The 14,420-nt window shown below is 53.6% G+C and overlaps 1 protein-coding gene across 2 annotated transcripts in view; it reads right to left on the reverse strand.

Moving 5' to 3' along the window:
• Nucleotides 1-14,420, reverse strand: part of SLC12A5 (solute carrier family 12 member 5) — a 37,161-nt gene that overhangs the window by 21,195 nt on the left and 1,546 nt on the right. Inside the window, exons 1-5 of one of the 2 annotated variants that reach the window (XM_033094581.1) lie at nt 7,635-8,046; nt 1,942-2,036; nt 1,482-1,613; nt 955-1,101; nt 57-111 (exon numbers count right to left, since the gene is read on the reverse strand). In XM_033094581.1, the coding sequence (XP_032950472.1) occupies nt 57-111; nt 955-1,101; nt 1,482-1,613; nt 1,942-2,036; nt 7,635-7,686 (481 nt within the window). In that variant the 5' untranslated portion in view covers nt 7,687-8,046. Of the gene's footprint in view, nt 1-56; nt 112-954; nt 1,102-1,481; nt 1,614-1,941; nt 2,037-7,634; nt 8,047-14,420 lie in introns of those variants that run through there. The other variant, XM_033094580.1, reaches the window with a different exon arrangement.

The raw sequence follows: 14,420 nt of genomic DNA on the forward strand, positions 1-14,420 counted from the left end.
AAGCCCCCCTCCCGACCATTCAGGCCCCATCCCCTCCAAGAAGCCCAGTCACATACCAGGTACAACACCATTGGTCGCAATTGCACTCATAGAGATGGCCGTGAGCATCGTCTGTGAGGACAGAGATCATCAGAGTGGTGGCTGGGTGGGGGCCGCAGTCACCTGGGTGGGGGCCAAACCTTCTGCCCCATAAACACCCGCCAAACCCACAAGTCCTCTTCCGCCGAGCTTCTCCCTGGTCCTGTTCCAACTGCTACCTCCTGCCAAGTCCTTCTTGTCAAGAAAAGCTCTTATTCACCACACACATGGACAAAGCACAGCTATAGCATCAGAGAGCGCTGGAAATCCCAGCCTGGACTCCGACCAGCTGTCTGACCTGAGACAAGTCACTTCAGCCTCTAAGCCTCAGTGTCTTCATCTTCAAAACAGGGGACTCACTTCAGCACTGGCCACCTCACATGCACAGGTGGCTCAAGGGTCATGCGTGAAGAAACGTAAATGGGACGAGAAGTAGGTGTCTAGTGAATGTGTGATTGTGTAGAGGATAGGAGGAATTCTGTGACAAAGCTCCTGTGACACATAATCCCATTTTTTTGTGAGTCTGGACCTACCAGAATGTTAACTATTGTGGGATGATAGGTGAATTTCATTTCTTTCTGTACACCTACCTTTTTCATCAATGAATCTTCATTACTTGTGTAATTACACACACATACACACACACACACACACACACACACACACACACACACACACAGGTGAAACCCGGTTAATAGATATCAGGGACTAGCCTGTGAGATGCAGGAAGGACCAGTCAGATCTAATCTACTCGCAAAGATCATAGGCAGTAGTTCCTGTAAAAAGCTCAGGTCTCGTGCTTCCCCCTCGCCCCCGACCCCCAGGTCCCTGCTCAGCCCAGCTGTCAGGGGTGGCAGAGGGGAGGCTGTCACTCACACAAGAGCAGCAAATGAAGACCATGCAGAAAGACTCCATGATCCCGGCAATGCCCACCACCCAAGTGAGTCGCAGGAAGAGGATGACACCAAAGATGTTCTGCAGGCACGGTAGGTACACGCCCATGAAGGTGCCCATGCGAGGAGCCTGTCAGGGAGGCCAGCGTCAGTTTCCCCTAATGCCTACCAACCCCACAGGCACACGCCTCCTGCCCTGTTCCTCCATCCTCCACGTTCCTATTTTCTCCATCTCCATCCCTCTTCCCCTGATTCTTATCCCCCTTCCCTCCTCCCATCCTGCTGCCATCTCCCAGCCTTCATGCCTCCATCACCTCTCCTTCAAACCAACCCCTCCCTCCTCCCTTCCATGTCTATCCCTCATCTCCCACCTCTTCCCCTCCCTCAACCCCCATCTCCTATACCTCTGCCTCCGTCATCCATCCTTTCATCTGAATCCATTTTCCTCCCCCATCCTTTCTTCCCTCCATCCCCCTTCCTCTCTCATCCCTTCTTCCCCAAGGCCCTCACCTGCACCGGCTTCTTTTTTCCACCCTCATTGTTTTCTGCCTCTTCATGCTCCCTACTTCCCTGGGGCAGATTGGTGTAGTTGGCCAGACCACTGAGCAGGGAGGACACCATAGGGCTTGTGTCCATCTCCTCCTAGGGAATGAGGGTAGCAGTGTTAGGACACTGGAGCCTAGGAGGGGGATGGAGTGAACTAGACAGTAGGAGGCAGAGAGATATGGGACAAGGAAGGCAAACCATTGAGGTCGAGATGAGAGGGGGAAGGAGGAGGAAAAGGCAAGGAGAACAGGGAAAGAGGATGAGGCAAGAGGGTAGCAGGGGTAAAGGGAAGAAGGAGAGATGCGGAACGTTCAAGGAAAAAGATGGGCCTGATGGAGAGATGACTGTTTCCTGGGGAGGGAAGGAGCACCTGATGAATGGAGAAATAAACTCTGGGTGAGGAACAACACCCCTAGCAACCCACCTCAAACAGGGCCATGTTCTTGCCATCGTACTCCTTTCCCTTCTCTGTGTCGGTGCTGTTGATGAAGGGACTGCTCTCCTTGGGGTTGCCATCACCTGAGAAGGCAGAGGAGTCAGGGGACTGGACCAGCTGGTTGTCATCCATCTGCCTAAGCCATTACAGCTGTGTGGTCACTTTTACCCTCTGAACCTCAGTTTGCACATTGGAAAAGGGAGCTAATATTATCTTCCTCACAGAGTTTTAGTTGACAGCATTTATAAAGAGCCTACTGTACTTCTTGGCACTTACTAGGTATTTAATTAATGTGAGTACTTCCTTGCTCTTAGGCATCCTACTTTATTCACCACAGGACCCTAGACTCTCCAGCGTCTCCTCCTTGACCATAACTGGGCCCATCCTGGTATTTTGTGGTAGAAGCCTGCTCTTCCCTGGGGGAAGGCAGAGAATGCTACAGCCTGAGGCCCTGAGGATACTCCATCTCTTAGAAAACTGACCCCCTTGGGCACCTCCTATGCCCTTTATTCAGCTTCAGTTAACATGTATTTGCTGGATGTCTGCCATATGCCAATATGGGCACGGGGCAGAGGGGGAGTAAAACACAAAATAAGTGTTTTACTTATCCCTGCTCTCAGGGAACCCAAAGGCAAGGGAGATGAACCAGTAATCAGGAATTTTCAAACAAGAGTGGTAAGTTCTGTGGTAGGAGATGAATAAGGGATGGTAGGAACAGAGGAGAGGCATTCAGCCCCGCCTGGGAGGTCACGGAAGGCTTCCCAGAGGAAGTGACGTGTCAGCTGAGAACTGAAGGATGAGTAAGATCTAGACTGGGAGGGAGGCAGGAGGGTGTTCCAGGCAGATAGAACAGCAGAACAGCATGTTCGATGGTCCAGAGGTGAGAGTGAACAGAGTGGGTTAAAGGAGTTGAAAGAAATTTGATCTGGCTGGAGTTTGAGGAAGGGACATAGGGCTGGGGGGGGAGGGGGGACCTGAAGAGTGGAGTGTGGCATGTGAAAAAATGAACCTGGGAAGGTAAGGGCGGGCTGGGTCCTCACACAATTAGCAGGCCATGTTCAAGATGTTGGACCTCATCCAGACGACAAGGGGAAGTCGCTGAAGAGTATCAGGCAAAGAAATGCCATGGACAGACGTGTTTTACAGCAATCACTCTGGCCTTTAGATGAAGAACACAGAGGCTAGTTAGGGACTTTCAGTAATCCAGGCAAAGGCTGATGACGACCCAGATCAGACAAATGCAGAGCAATGGACAGACTCAAGAATTATTGGCACATATTTCTATGCCAGATGTTTGGGGATGGAGAAAGGAGAAATCTAGACAAATGCCTGGGGTTTCTAACATGGACAAATGGATGGGTCATGATGCTATTTAATAAATGGGACAGGAGGAGATAGGGGGTAGGGAAGATGCTGAATTTGACCGAGAGTGAAGCACTGGAAGACACTCAACTGAATAAGTCCAGAGGCCACTTGGATATGTGGATCAGTCTGAGACACAGAAGAGAGGCTGGGCAGGAAAAAGAAATGGGGGTGACCCATTAAAAAGTGTGTAGGAAGTGTGTGAAACCAAGTGCTTGGATGAGATCACCCAAGGGGAAAGTCTCTTGGGCATCAAGGAGAAGGTCCTTCCAAAGAGATAAAAGGGACCCCAATAGGCACATTCCCTTAGTTCTAGCCATCACCCTTCCTCAGTACCAGGCCTGAATCCCAGTAGTATATATCTCTCTGGACCCTGCAGAAACTCCCCAGTGACCAAATCTCAAGTGAAGCTGAGACCCTACGTATTCCCAACTATCTGTTCCCTCATCTCCTGAAACCAATCAATAGCTCTCTCTCTCTCTCCCCCCACACCCCCATCTATCCAAATCCTCCCCATCCTTCTCCCTACATCCTGTAAACTTTCCTTAGTCTCCCAGCCAGGATCTATCCCCAGAGCCTGACCTGTTATAAATCCAATCTCATCCTGACTCAAAATCGTAAAAGGGGAAGAAGTGATGCCTCACCTGCTCAAAGGAGACCCGCCACCCTTGTCTGCTGCCACCACCTCCACCTTACCCATCAATCTAGATACTCCTGGTCCCCAAACCGGGGGCTACCGCCCACTCTTTATCCTCCTCACATATGTGAATTCCTGGGAATAGCAGACCCGCCCTCCCAGTGGAAGTGTGAAACATTATAGGCGCTCAGGAAAAAGCCTTCAGCAGGAAATTCCCCCAGGCTCCCTTCATGACCCCAGGGTAGCAAAAGAGCCACTGGGCCCAAGGAACAGGAGAAATAAAAGTGAGGTAGGTTCCTCCTCCTTTTAAAATGCTGACAAGATGCCTTATGTTCTCACCTCACTATGGTGAGAACTACTGGGATTGAGAGGGGATCAGACGGGAACAAATTTCTTAATGGTTAAGAAAGGAGGCTGGAGTCAAGATTTGGATTCCAGTCCCAGCTTCACGGGCTGCGTTGACAGGTTGGGCAAGTCACGTAAATTTTCAGTCTCAATGTCCTTCTTTGCAAAGGGATAATAATCGTGCTTAACGGACCGTTGTGGGGGTTAAGGGAAACTGCCCATTGGGTATGCCTGCAACACACGGTAGCTATTGCTGCGCCTTTTACAATTACTATTCGTAATATACGTGGTACCCCACCCAGCCTGGGCTCCCCATCCCTCAGCCCTCTCCCAGTTTCGAGATTTAGGGGCCCTGTCTCCTGGGGTGGGCCCATCTGGACTGGGCCCTTCTCCCAAGGGGTCCGCTCTCGGGGCCAAGACAACCAGACACAAGAGCACCTCCTCGCTGCCTTTCACACCCCCTCTCAAACCTCTCCTGCTTCGTGAGGGCCCTAGTGCATGCCGGGCACGAAGGGGGTGTCCTGGCTGGAGACCCCGCAACTAGGTAGCCCGGTGCCCGTCTCCAAGGCGACCGCGCGGGCCGAGAGCGCAGCGCACAGCCGGCCACGCGCCCGCAGCTGATTATGTAACGCGGCGCGCAGCGCGGAGCCAGACTCTGGGCGGGATCGCGGCCAGGAGATGAGGGCAGAGGAGAGGGCAGCTCGGTAGGCTTGTTGTGCGTCCCGCCTTTCCACCCGCCGACTGGACGGGACGCCAGGCTCCCGGCCTCGTCTGCTGGGGCTGATTTCATTCCCTCACTGGAACACTAGGCGCACTGGTTGGGGAAGGGCGGGGAGACGGGGGTGGGGGGGGGAGCGAGTGAGCTTCCTGAGTTCTCCAAGGTGCAGGACTGCGGAGGGGGAACTCGCCCTGATTCCCCAGAGCCAAGAGTCAGGAAGATGAGGGAGCGCCGAGTGGCGCGCGCTAGAGAGGCAGGGCCAGACTGAGGCTGAGCCCTCTCCGCCCCCGCCCCCTCCCCCGCCCCTAGGGAGCTCTCAGCCCGAATCGGCTTTCAATTAAGCTGCGGCGGCCAGAGCTCCCGGGAAGGAAATAGGCGAGCAGCACGGGCTAAGGATCCTTCCCCCCGGGGGGCCTGGGGCCAGGCCTGGGGGAATCCCCAAACCAGATTGGGGTACTGGGGGAGGGTGTCAGACCTCAAGAGGAAAGGAGACGTGGGGGCCAGAGATAATATCCTTGGATTCTTTAGTCCAGAGGGCCCTCTTACTAGAGCCATTTCCACCTCCCTGAGGTCAGCACCCAGCTCCCCACCACCACACCCCCAAGAATTTAGGATGAGAAATGCTAAGGGCTCTCGGCAGATGGGCCCTCTTCCCTCAAGCCCAGCAGGTCCTTAAAGCCCCCAACCACTATCTCCAGTTGCCACTGGGAGGCCTTCTCTCTCTGGGACCCAAAACACTTGGTCCAGGTTCTGGCCACTATATATATAGAGAGAAGGTCTCCAGATGGGCCCACTACACTCAGAGTCTAGAAACTAATGGGCAGGGGGGTAGAACTGACGGGAATTCCTAGTTCGACTTCTTCAGACACATAGATGCCTCTTTTCTAGGCCTCCTGAGACCCCCTGGAAACTCCAAGGCCCAGCAAGTCACCAACCTCAAGGTAGAGAAAACAGGGGCTAGGAGATGGGACTATACCCCTTGTCTAGGGGAGCAGAGAGATGGATGATCTCTCAGATGAAGCCCCCGTCTCCAGAGGAGAGGCGTGTAAAGGGGATTCCAGATGGCAATGACCCCCATCGTTCCCTGGGCACGGTATTGGGATGCCTAGTGCTGCCGCAGACTCTACTTAGCCAAACCCCCTTCCCCTGCAGCCTAAGCCTACTAGGGAGGGGGGCAGCTTCAGGATGAGGCAACCCCAGTGTCACTGGGGAGATAGATGAGATGGCCAGCCCGTAGTTAGGACCCCTCTATACCACTCAACCCCGGGGAGGAAGAGGGGGATCTCAGACAAAGTATCGGGGACCCTGGTGTCCACAGCCTTCCCAAGCGGCCACTTGGCTCTGACTCGGACCCAGGATCCGGAGGACTTCAAGTCAAGTCTTCCAGTCCCTGGAAGACCCTCCCCTCTTTCAGCCCTTGGGAACTTTCGGCCATCCTCTGGGGAGATCTACAGGAGTTTCGGCTCAGAGGGTCAAGCAATGCCCAGAGGAGCGTTTGAAGGCAGGGAACGCAGACAGCGGGTGCGGGAGGCGCGCTAGTGCGCAAGGGACGCAGCGCCGCTGGAGGGTGGGGGGTGGGGGCGGCTGACAGCCGTGATGGATGGCTGAGACCGCTGGGGGGCGGCGAGGGGCCTGGGAGCCGGAGGTGGTGGCTGGCCCCCGAAGACCTCGGAGCAGGGAAACCGCGGAGGAGGGCGGGGGAGAGCCAGAGCAGCGACAGGACTTGCTCCAAGCCCCTGGGCTCCTAGCGAGTCTCCGCACCCACCGCAGCGCGTCCGCAGTGCCCGCGCCGCGGCGCCGGGGATTCAGCAGCTGGAACCCCATTTCTGAGGCCTTACTGGGGAAGATAGCAGAGCTGACTAGAAAGACTCCCCCTTGCCCCGCCCTGGAAACCTCACTACCATCCCAGGGTACGAAGAGAAAGGGGAAAGAGGGAAGAAAGGAGGGTGATCTTGCTTCCTGTCCTGAATAGAAACCCACGGGGACGAGAGGAGAGGGAGATTCCGCAAAGTAGAGCTGAAAATCTCCGGGGGAGGTACGCTTCAGTCTGAGGTCGGACCTCGGGCAGCTTTGGGGGAAGGGGCCCGTATTGCACCAAGTGTCCTCTTAAGGAGACACCGCAGCCCGGACGGGGGCCGTCATATGGCTCCAACTCCTCACAGGCACCTTCCCCCCACATTTCAGCTGGAAGTCTCAGAGCGAGGGACTGCCGCAGACTGCGCCCCCCCACCCCACCCCCAACCGCGGGTCAACGCTCTGTGCCAGGACGCCGGGGTCCCTTTTCTGGGAAAGAAGCCCTCCTTCCGCCCGTCGAGCTCCACGTCAGCCCATTCTAGCTCTTCCATCCCTTCCCACCGCCTCCTCCGCTTGGTTAACCCACGTCTGCACCCTGGGCTGTGGGTACTGTAACCTCGCGGCCCCCAAGCCCTGCCCCCGGGCGCGGAGCATTCCAGCACCTCGGACAGCGCCTGGCGCATTCCAATGGAGCAAGGCTGCAGGCCGCAGAGGGAGCCCACCGCCCCGGTCAATCCCAGCCTCTGCCCTGAAGGAGGCGGCCCCCGCTCTGCCTCTAACCCCAGAGCTGCCTCCTCTCCTCGCCGCCCCCGGACCGCTGCTCACCGGGGTTGGCTCCCCCGTCGCCGTCCTCGCAGTCCGTCAGGTTGTTTAGCATGGTGGCGGAGCCGCGGCCGGGCCCGGGATGGCTGCGCCGCCTCGCCCGCGCCCCTCTGCCCGCCTTCTCGGCTCTCTTGCTCTCTCTAGCTCTCTGCTCCACGGAGGAAGAAGCTGCAGTGCCCGCCCGCCCGGCGCACACACACTCGCACACGGACACACGCTCACACCCGCGCGCGCCCCCTCTCAGCGGCGGCGCTGCTCACCTCATCCCGTATGCAGGAGGCGTGAGCCACTGGCGGGGTTTTGGAGGGGGAGCGCGGGAGGGAGGAAAAAGAGGGGAGGTGGGGCGGGCCGAGCGCGCCTGGCGGCCCCCTCGCACTGAACTGAGGACTTGCACGGGTGGGATAGAGGGGGTGCTGCGGGAGACCAGGGCCTTGCCTCCCTTGAGGAGACGCAGCGCCTCCCGCCCCCCACTCTCCCACGCAGGCGGGGCCAGCACGTGGGCAGGTGCCATCCCGCGCCCTAAAAATAACGGCAGGGAACTAGGTCGCGGCCACGGGGAGGCGGCCCCGCAGCGGCTGCCTAGCTGGGGGTCTGGGGTGACCCCCTAAGGGGAAGATGAGGAGATCTGAGCCAGCCGGGGTGGAGCGCCATAGAATATGGGTCCCTAGGGAGCCTGTCTGCAAAGCAGGAGAGGACAGCCCTGAAGAAGACTGGGAAACCAGACCCTCTCCCATATCGCTGTTCAAGAGGCTGAAGCTAGGGGCGTGTAGAGGCCAGAGCCCTTCACTGAAGCACTGCACTGCCCCCAGGGTGGTTCAGGATCACTGGGCTGAACTGTCTGGCTCAGGCAGTCTTCAAATGGGAGGAGTGGAGCCTGAGAAGTCGCAGTGAACCCTCTCTTTGTGCGCAGATTGACAAGAGTCCCAGTATCCCACCTCCAACACAAACCCCTGGAGTCCACAAACAGAGACCCTCTGACTGTGGGATGACCCTGGGAAGGAGACATGGTGTAGAGGAGAAAAGGCAGCAGTGAGGTTCCAGGGAGCGCTGACTCCCCACCAGGGATGGTGCAGCCTCTAGGGAAGGCAGGCCAGTCTGAGGCAAGCCAGGGACAGAGTGGGGGAGGGGCGAATGAGGCCGCCTGTCAGTTTGGGACCAGATTTTCCCCAGGGGCAGGAGTGTCTAATCCCCTAATCCAGGATTGCTTTCTGAGGATTCCAGAGCTGACATGCTGTCTGTGTTCCTCCCGCTCCCCTGATACAGGTCCCCCCAGAAGCTTTTCCTGGGACCCCTCAGCACTCCTAGAATCCAGGCTGGGGTCAGCGGGAGACAGCTCAGGGAGCAGCCTAAGAGGTTTGGACCCTTTGTCTCTGGAAGATCTAAACATCACAGGGTGATAACGGATTAAAGGGAAATTATTCCCAGACTCTCCCTAGCCCCCAACGCTAGCCCTCTAAGTTCCAGGAGAGTTCCAGGGGTGAAGAGATGGCATGGATCATCTTATCTAATGCACAACTTTCATTTTACAGATGAGAAAGTTAAGGCCCGAAGACGAGAAATAAATGACTGCTTGTGGACACAATGCCCGTGAATGACAGAACTTAGACTAAGACCCAGGTCTCTTTATTCCACAGGTTAGGACTCTGCTCCTCAATAGAACTTCTTTTAAAACTGACCCTGGCCCCAACAGCAGGGACAGGATGCGGCCATATCCACACTGCTCAGCACCTCTGATTCTTGGCTACTGAAAAAGGAACAGGGACTGGGTCTGAGATGAGTTATCTCCCTTTTCTTGTGCTCAGGCTTCAGAGGTGCCAGACTTGAGTGGCCTATCGGCTTGCAACTGAAGGTGGGCCTAGAAGACCTTTTTTAAAAAAAATAAAAAAATAAAACATAAAACTTTTATTTATTTTAAGTGTGTTTTTCCAGGACCCATCAGCTCCAAGTCAAGTAGTTGTTTCAATCTAGTTGTGGAGGGCGCAGCTCACACTGGCCCATGTGGGGATCGAATCGGTAACCTTGGTGTTAAGAGCACCGCGCTCTAACCAACTGAGCTAACCAGCTGCCCCCCAGAAGATCTTTTAAGTGTCCTAAAAAGCCTCCATATGACTGGATGTGACTTTTCAGAACCATGGACAAGACCTTCAGCTCAGTTTCCCCTCTACACATTTGTCAGTGGCTTCAAATTGAGTCAAACATGGAGTCCTCAGCAACTGACTGAAAAGGGCCTCTGATACCAATAAGGTATCACTGCCACTGAGTTCTGTGGATGCTGGAAGAACTCTAGGGTTGGAGAGTTAGCTATTCCAACAGGTGTGAAAATTGGTCTTGGCTTTCCCAGAGAGAAAACCACACACACAAAAGTGAGATGAATTTGGATTGGTGACAGAGGTTAAAAGGATAACAGGTGGGTAGGCCAGTGTTTAAGAACTTCTAAGAACTCCACTACACACATACCACCAGCAGCAGCAGCAGCAGCATTACGGTTTTCCACTTTTCTATCGGGACAGGTAACGTAGTAAAAAAGGTACTATGCTTGCCTGGGAAGTGTTGTGAAATAAATTAAATTCTGAGATTTTTTTTCAGCAATCTCAGGTCTTGGATATTCTCCTGGGGGCATTTTCCTTCATTTGTGGCCTAGAGCCCTGGCCATTCAGGGACTGAGTCCAGCCATGAGGGAAACCTAGATCCCAAGGGAGTACAGGTGACTCTTCTTCCCCTGGGTATACCATCTGTCCACCTGCACGAGAGTTACTATCTCACGAGGCATCTGGGATTCGGGAGATAATGGTGCCATCCTGTCCTCTGCCCCAAAACTCTGCATATCCCTGGGCAAGACTGAGGTCCTCTCCTGGAGATTCAGCATCTCCATCTGTAAAATGAAAGGGTTAGGCTGCATAATCCATGGGACTTCTTCCCTCTCTGAAAATTCCTACTTCTCTCCGCATTTATTTCAAACTAATGCCATGGAGCCCTTCCTCAGGAGCCGAGGAAGTGAGGACACAGCCCCAAAGGGAGGCCCCAACCCTTCAATTCACAGCCCCCACCTCTCAGGGAGACTGGTCCCTATTCTGGCCTCAGGCCAACACTCTGCAGTGAGGCTTCGAGAAAACCCATTGCAGGCACTTCCTGCATTGCCAGCCTCGACGGGGCCAGTAATGTCACCAATGAGGTGTCCCTCAGCTCTGAGCCCCAGGTCAGAACCCTATCCCCACCCAGAGCCCTAGGAAGATCTAGGGTTAGGGGAACCCTCTCTTAAAAGCAACACAAGAGGTAGAGCTGATCAGGGTCTTATTTCTGAACTCTGAGTCTCTAACACTGACCCCTGCTCCTACTTTACACCTCTCAGAGAGAAAGAAAGGTCGGAGGACCTGCCTCCTACGTATCTGGATTTGGGAACTGGAAGAAACTTTATAAATTATTTTTCACCACTCCCCATTTATGGAGAAGTTGGAGTCTAGAAATGGAAAGGTGCAAATTTTCTTCATGGGGTGAACTTGTGGCAGACTGGGGACTAGAATGCAGCTCCCTGACTTCCAGCTCGGGGCTCCATCCACTGCACCAGAATGAGGGGCTGTTTGGAGGAAGATGGAGCCACCTGACTGGGTCTTCTTTCCATGAGAGGCAGACATAGTTTCCCTCCCAGTGACTCAGTTCCTATCCATCTTATCTCCATATCATTACTCCACGACCTAACCCACCCACCCCCAGGTTTGACCTCACAGAGCCAAGGCCCTGAACTCCCTCCTTCACCCCTCTCTCCCCCACCTGCACGCCCCATCCTCCAGGCCCAAAACCCTTGCAGTGAATTGATGAGTCCAGCACACAGCACATCCCATACACGGGGCTCGCCGCAGAGCACGTCAACCACTATAGTCTCCGTGGCAACCAGGGGCTTAATTAACAGGCTGCAGCCCCGTCACCATGACAATGGCACCCCAACAGCCCCCCATCCCCCTACAGATTCAGTCCACCTTCCCTCTTTTCAATCTGGACCCCCTGCTCACTGCATCCACCCCCCACCCCCACCTCACCTGGAGAGCTGGGGCCCACAGTTCATTCTGGTTCACTGAGAAGAGGGAAGGGGAGATGAGGGGGATGAAAGAGAGAGAGAGAGAGAGAGAGAGAGAGAGAGAGAGAGGAGCCCATCACCATGGCAACTGCAGCCCCGTTCATAACCAGTTTGTTGCCATGGAGATTCCCAGGGCTCACCTTGGGCTGAGGTACTGGGCAGTGAGACTCTGAGCTCTGGCTTGAGGAGGGTGTGACTAGAGAACTCCTTGGACAGATTAGAGAGCTCTAGATCAGATATTTATACCAGTGTAGTCTTTCCCAGTTTACAGACAGAGAAACTGAAACATGAGGTTTGGGTATGGGGGAGGCAGGGAACTTCACCCTTCTAGATCATGAAAGAATCTTAGTATTTTTATGGCTAGAAAGACCTTCATATAGTTTCCTGCTCAGCTCCTTTATACTGCAGATGAGGGCACTGAGGCCCAGAGAGAGGAAGCGTTGTGCTCAAGACCACACAGAGCCTGAGCTAGAACACGGATGGGCTACATTGTGGCTCTGTCCCCCTAGCATCAGTTAGCTCCCTCTCATTCTGTAGGGATGTATCCATCTCCTACGAGTCTTGACCCAAGCCCAGGGCTCTTTCTAGTGCTCTACCTTCCTCCGTGAGGAAGACACAGCAGGGAGTGGTGTAAAGGGACAGGGGAGTAGCCCCCATGCCTCAGTTGCCTCAGAGTTGTCACAACTGGTCAGGTCCACTTCTATCCAGCCAAGTTATTATCAATCTTCCCATGGTACAGATGAGGCAACTGAGGCATGGGGGCTGCAGCCCAGGGTTAGTAGTAGATTCAAGGCTCAGCCTCTGACTTGCTCCTTTCACCCCTGTAAGTCATGTTCCTACCTATAGCGGATCCCCTAGAAGCAGGAAGCATCTCCAGGGACAAACTCCACTCCCTTGGTCCAGAATGAAAACTAACGCTCATATGCAAGTGACTTACATAACCTCCCCTAAGCCTTCCTCCACCTTGCACATGCTGCCTTCTCTCCCTGTGGGCCTGGGTGAGGACGAGAGGTGGGCAGAGTACTTCCCTGGGCCCAGAGGGCTGATACAAGAATAGCTGTGGGAGAGATACCATCAGATGTTTGGTTCCCTTGGGGAGCCCTTGTCCAGTTCCTCACGCAGTGACCTACCAAGGACGAGGTACTGGAGACTGTCTCAGGGCCTAAAAGGTTAAAAGCCACCCAAATCATTCTCAAGATGGAATTTCCAATAAACTCAGCACACAGGTATCCACCCTACAGACAGACACAGAAATATACACATCATCAACATGCCTGTCAGCACACTGGCATACAGTGACACACATAAGCACTGACTCACTGACCACCCCACGGGTCATCAGAGCTGGCGTGGGATTCTTCTTACGCAAGACACAGAAAGACACACACACACACACACGCTGCCTCTGCCACAGGCATGCAGCTTTCCAGATTCACATCCAGTTTGCACACATATCTGTACACCCCAAACTAAAAGCCGAGATTAGAGAGAGAGAGAGAGAGAGAGAGAGAGAGAGAGAGAGAGAACTATTCTCAGGCCAGGGGGTGGGGATTGAGAGGAGAGATGGCAGGGGTAGGAGAAGCAGGAGCCTACAGCCACTTCTCCTCTCATCTGATGAGCATTAAGCCCCTGCTAAGTGCCAGGATGTGGGCTTAGAACTTGGAACACAAAGATAAAAGGACATAGTCTCTATTCAGCCATTAAAAAAAGAATGAAGTCTTGCCACTGTGACAACAGGGATGGACCTAGAGGGTCTTATCCTAATTGAAATAAGTCCCAAAGATAAATACCATATGATTTCACTTATATGTGAAATCCAAAAATAACAAAAAACAAAAAACAAATGAACAAACAAGACCGAAACAGACTCAAATACAGAGAACAAATCAATGGTTACCAGAGGGGAGAGGGATGGAAGCATAGGTTAAAAAAAAAAAGAAAAGAAAAGAAAAGAAAAAAGGGAAGGGGATTCAGAGGTCCAAACTTCCAGTTACAAAATAAATAAGTCATGGGGATGTAATGTCCAACATAGGGAATATAGTCCATAATATCATAATAACTTTGTATGGTGACAGATGGTTACTAGACTTATGGAGATCACTTTGTAATGTATATAAATGACAAATCATTACGTTGTACACCTGAAACTAACATAATATTGTATGTCAACAATACTTTAATTAAAAGTAAATAAATAAATAAAATTACAGTAACAAAGATTAAATTTTTAGAAAAGGATATGGTCCCTGCCCTGGAGATGCAGGAGACATGAAAGTACACAACTTTCATCCGTTGAGACATGTGCTCTAATGGTGCAGTGGGTGGGTGGGCAAAAGAGGAGTGACTGCCTCTGCCTGGGAGTGAAGGAAAGCGAACAACGTTTTCAGAAGAGGTGAAATGAGCTATAACGTACAGAGTGAGTAGGCGTTTCCCTGGCTACTGAAGGTGGAGAGATGAACACCCACAGATATACCAGGAGTCCATGAGGAAAAGTTTGAATGACAGACTAAAGGGTTTGGCCTTTATCCTACCAGCAATGGGGAGCTTGTGTGGAGGGCGGTTAGCATAGGCTTAGCAGGCGCAAATGAGTGACGGGGCTGTGGTTGGGGGCACGTGACAGATGATGGAGGTTTGGACCAGGGTGACGGTGACAGGTTTGGAGGGGGAGTGGTCAAGACGTGAGGACCCCCTCAGTGGGAAGAGAAAAGGAGGCATTG

This window comes from Rhinolophus ferrumequinum, chromosome 23, assembly GCF_004115265.2.
Source record: "Rhinolophus ferrumequinum isolate MPI-CBG mRhiFer1 chromosome 23, mRhiFer1_v1.p, whole genome shotgun sequence".
Classification (NCBI taxonomy): Eukaryota; Metazoa; Chordata; class Mammalia; order Chiroptera; family Rhinolophidae; genus Rhinolophus; species Rhinolophus ferrumequinum.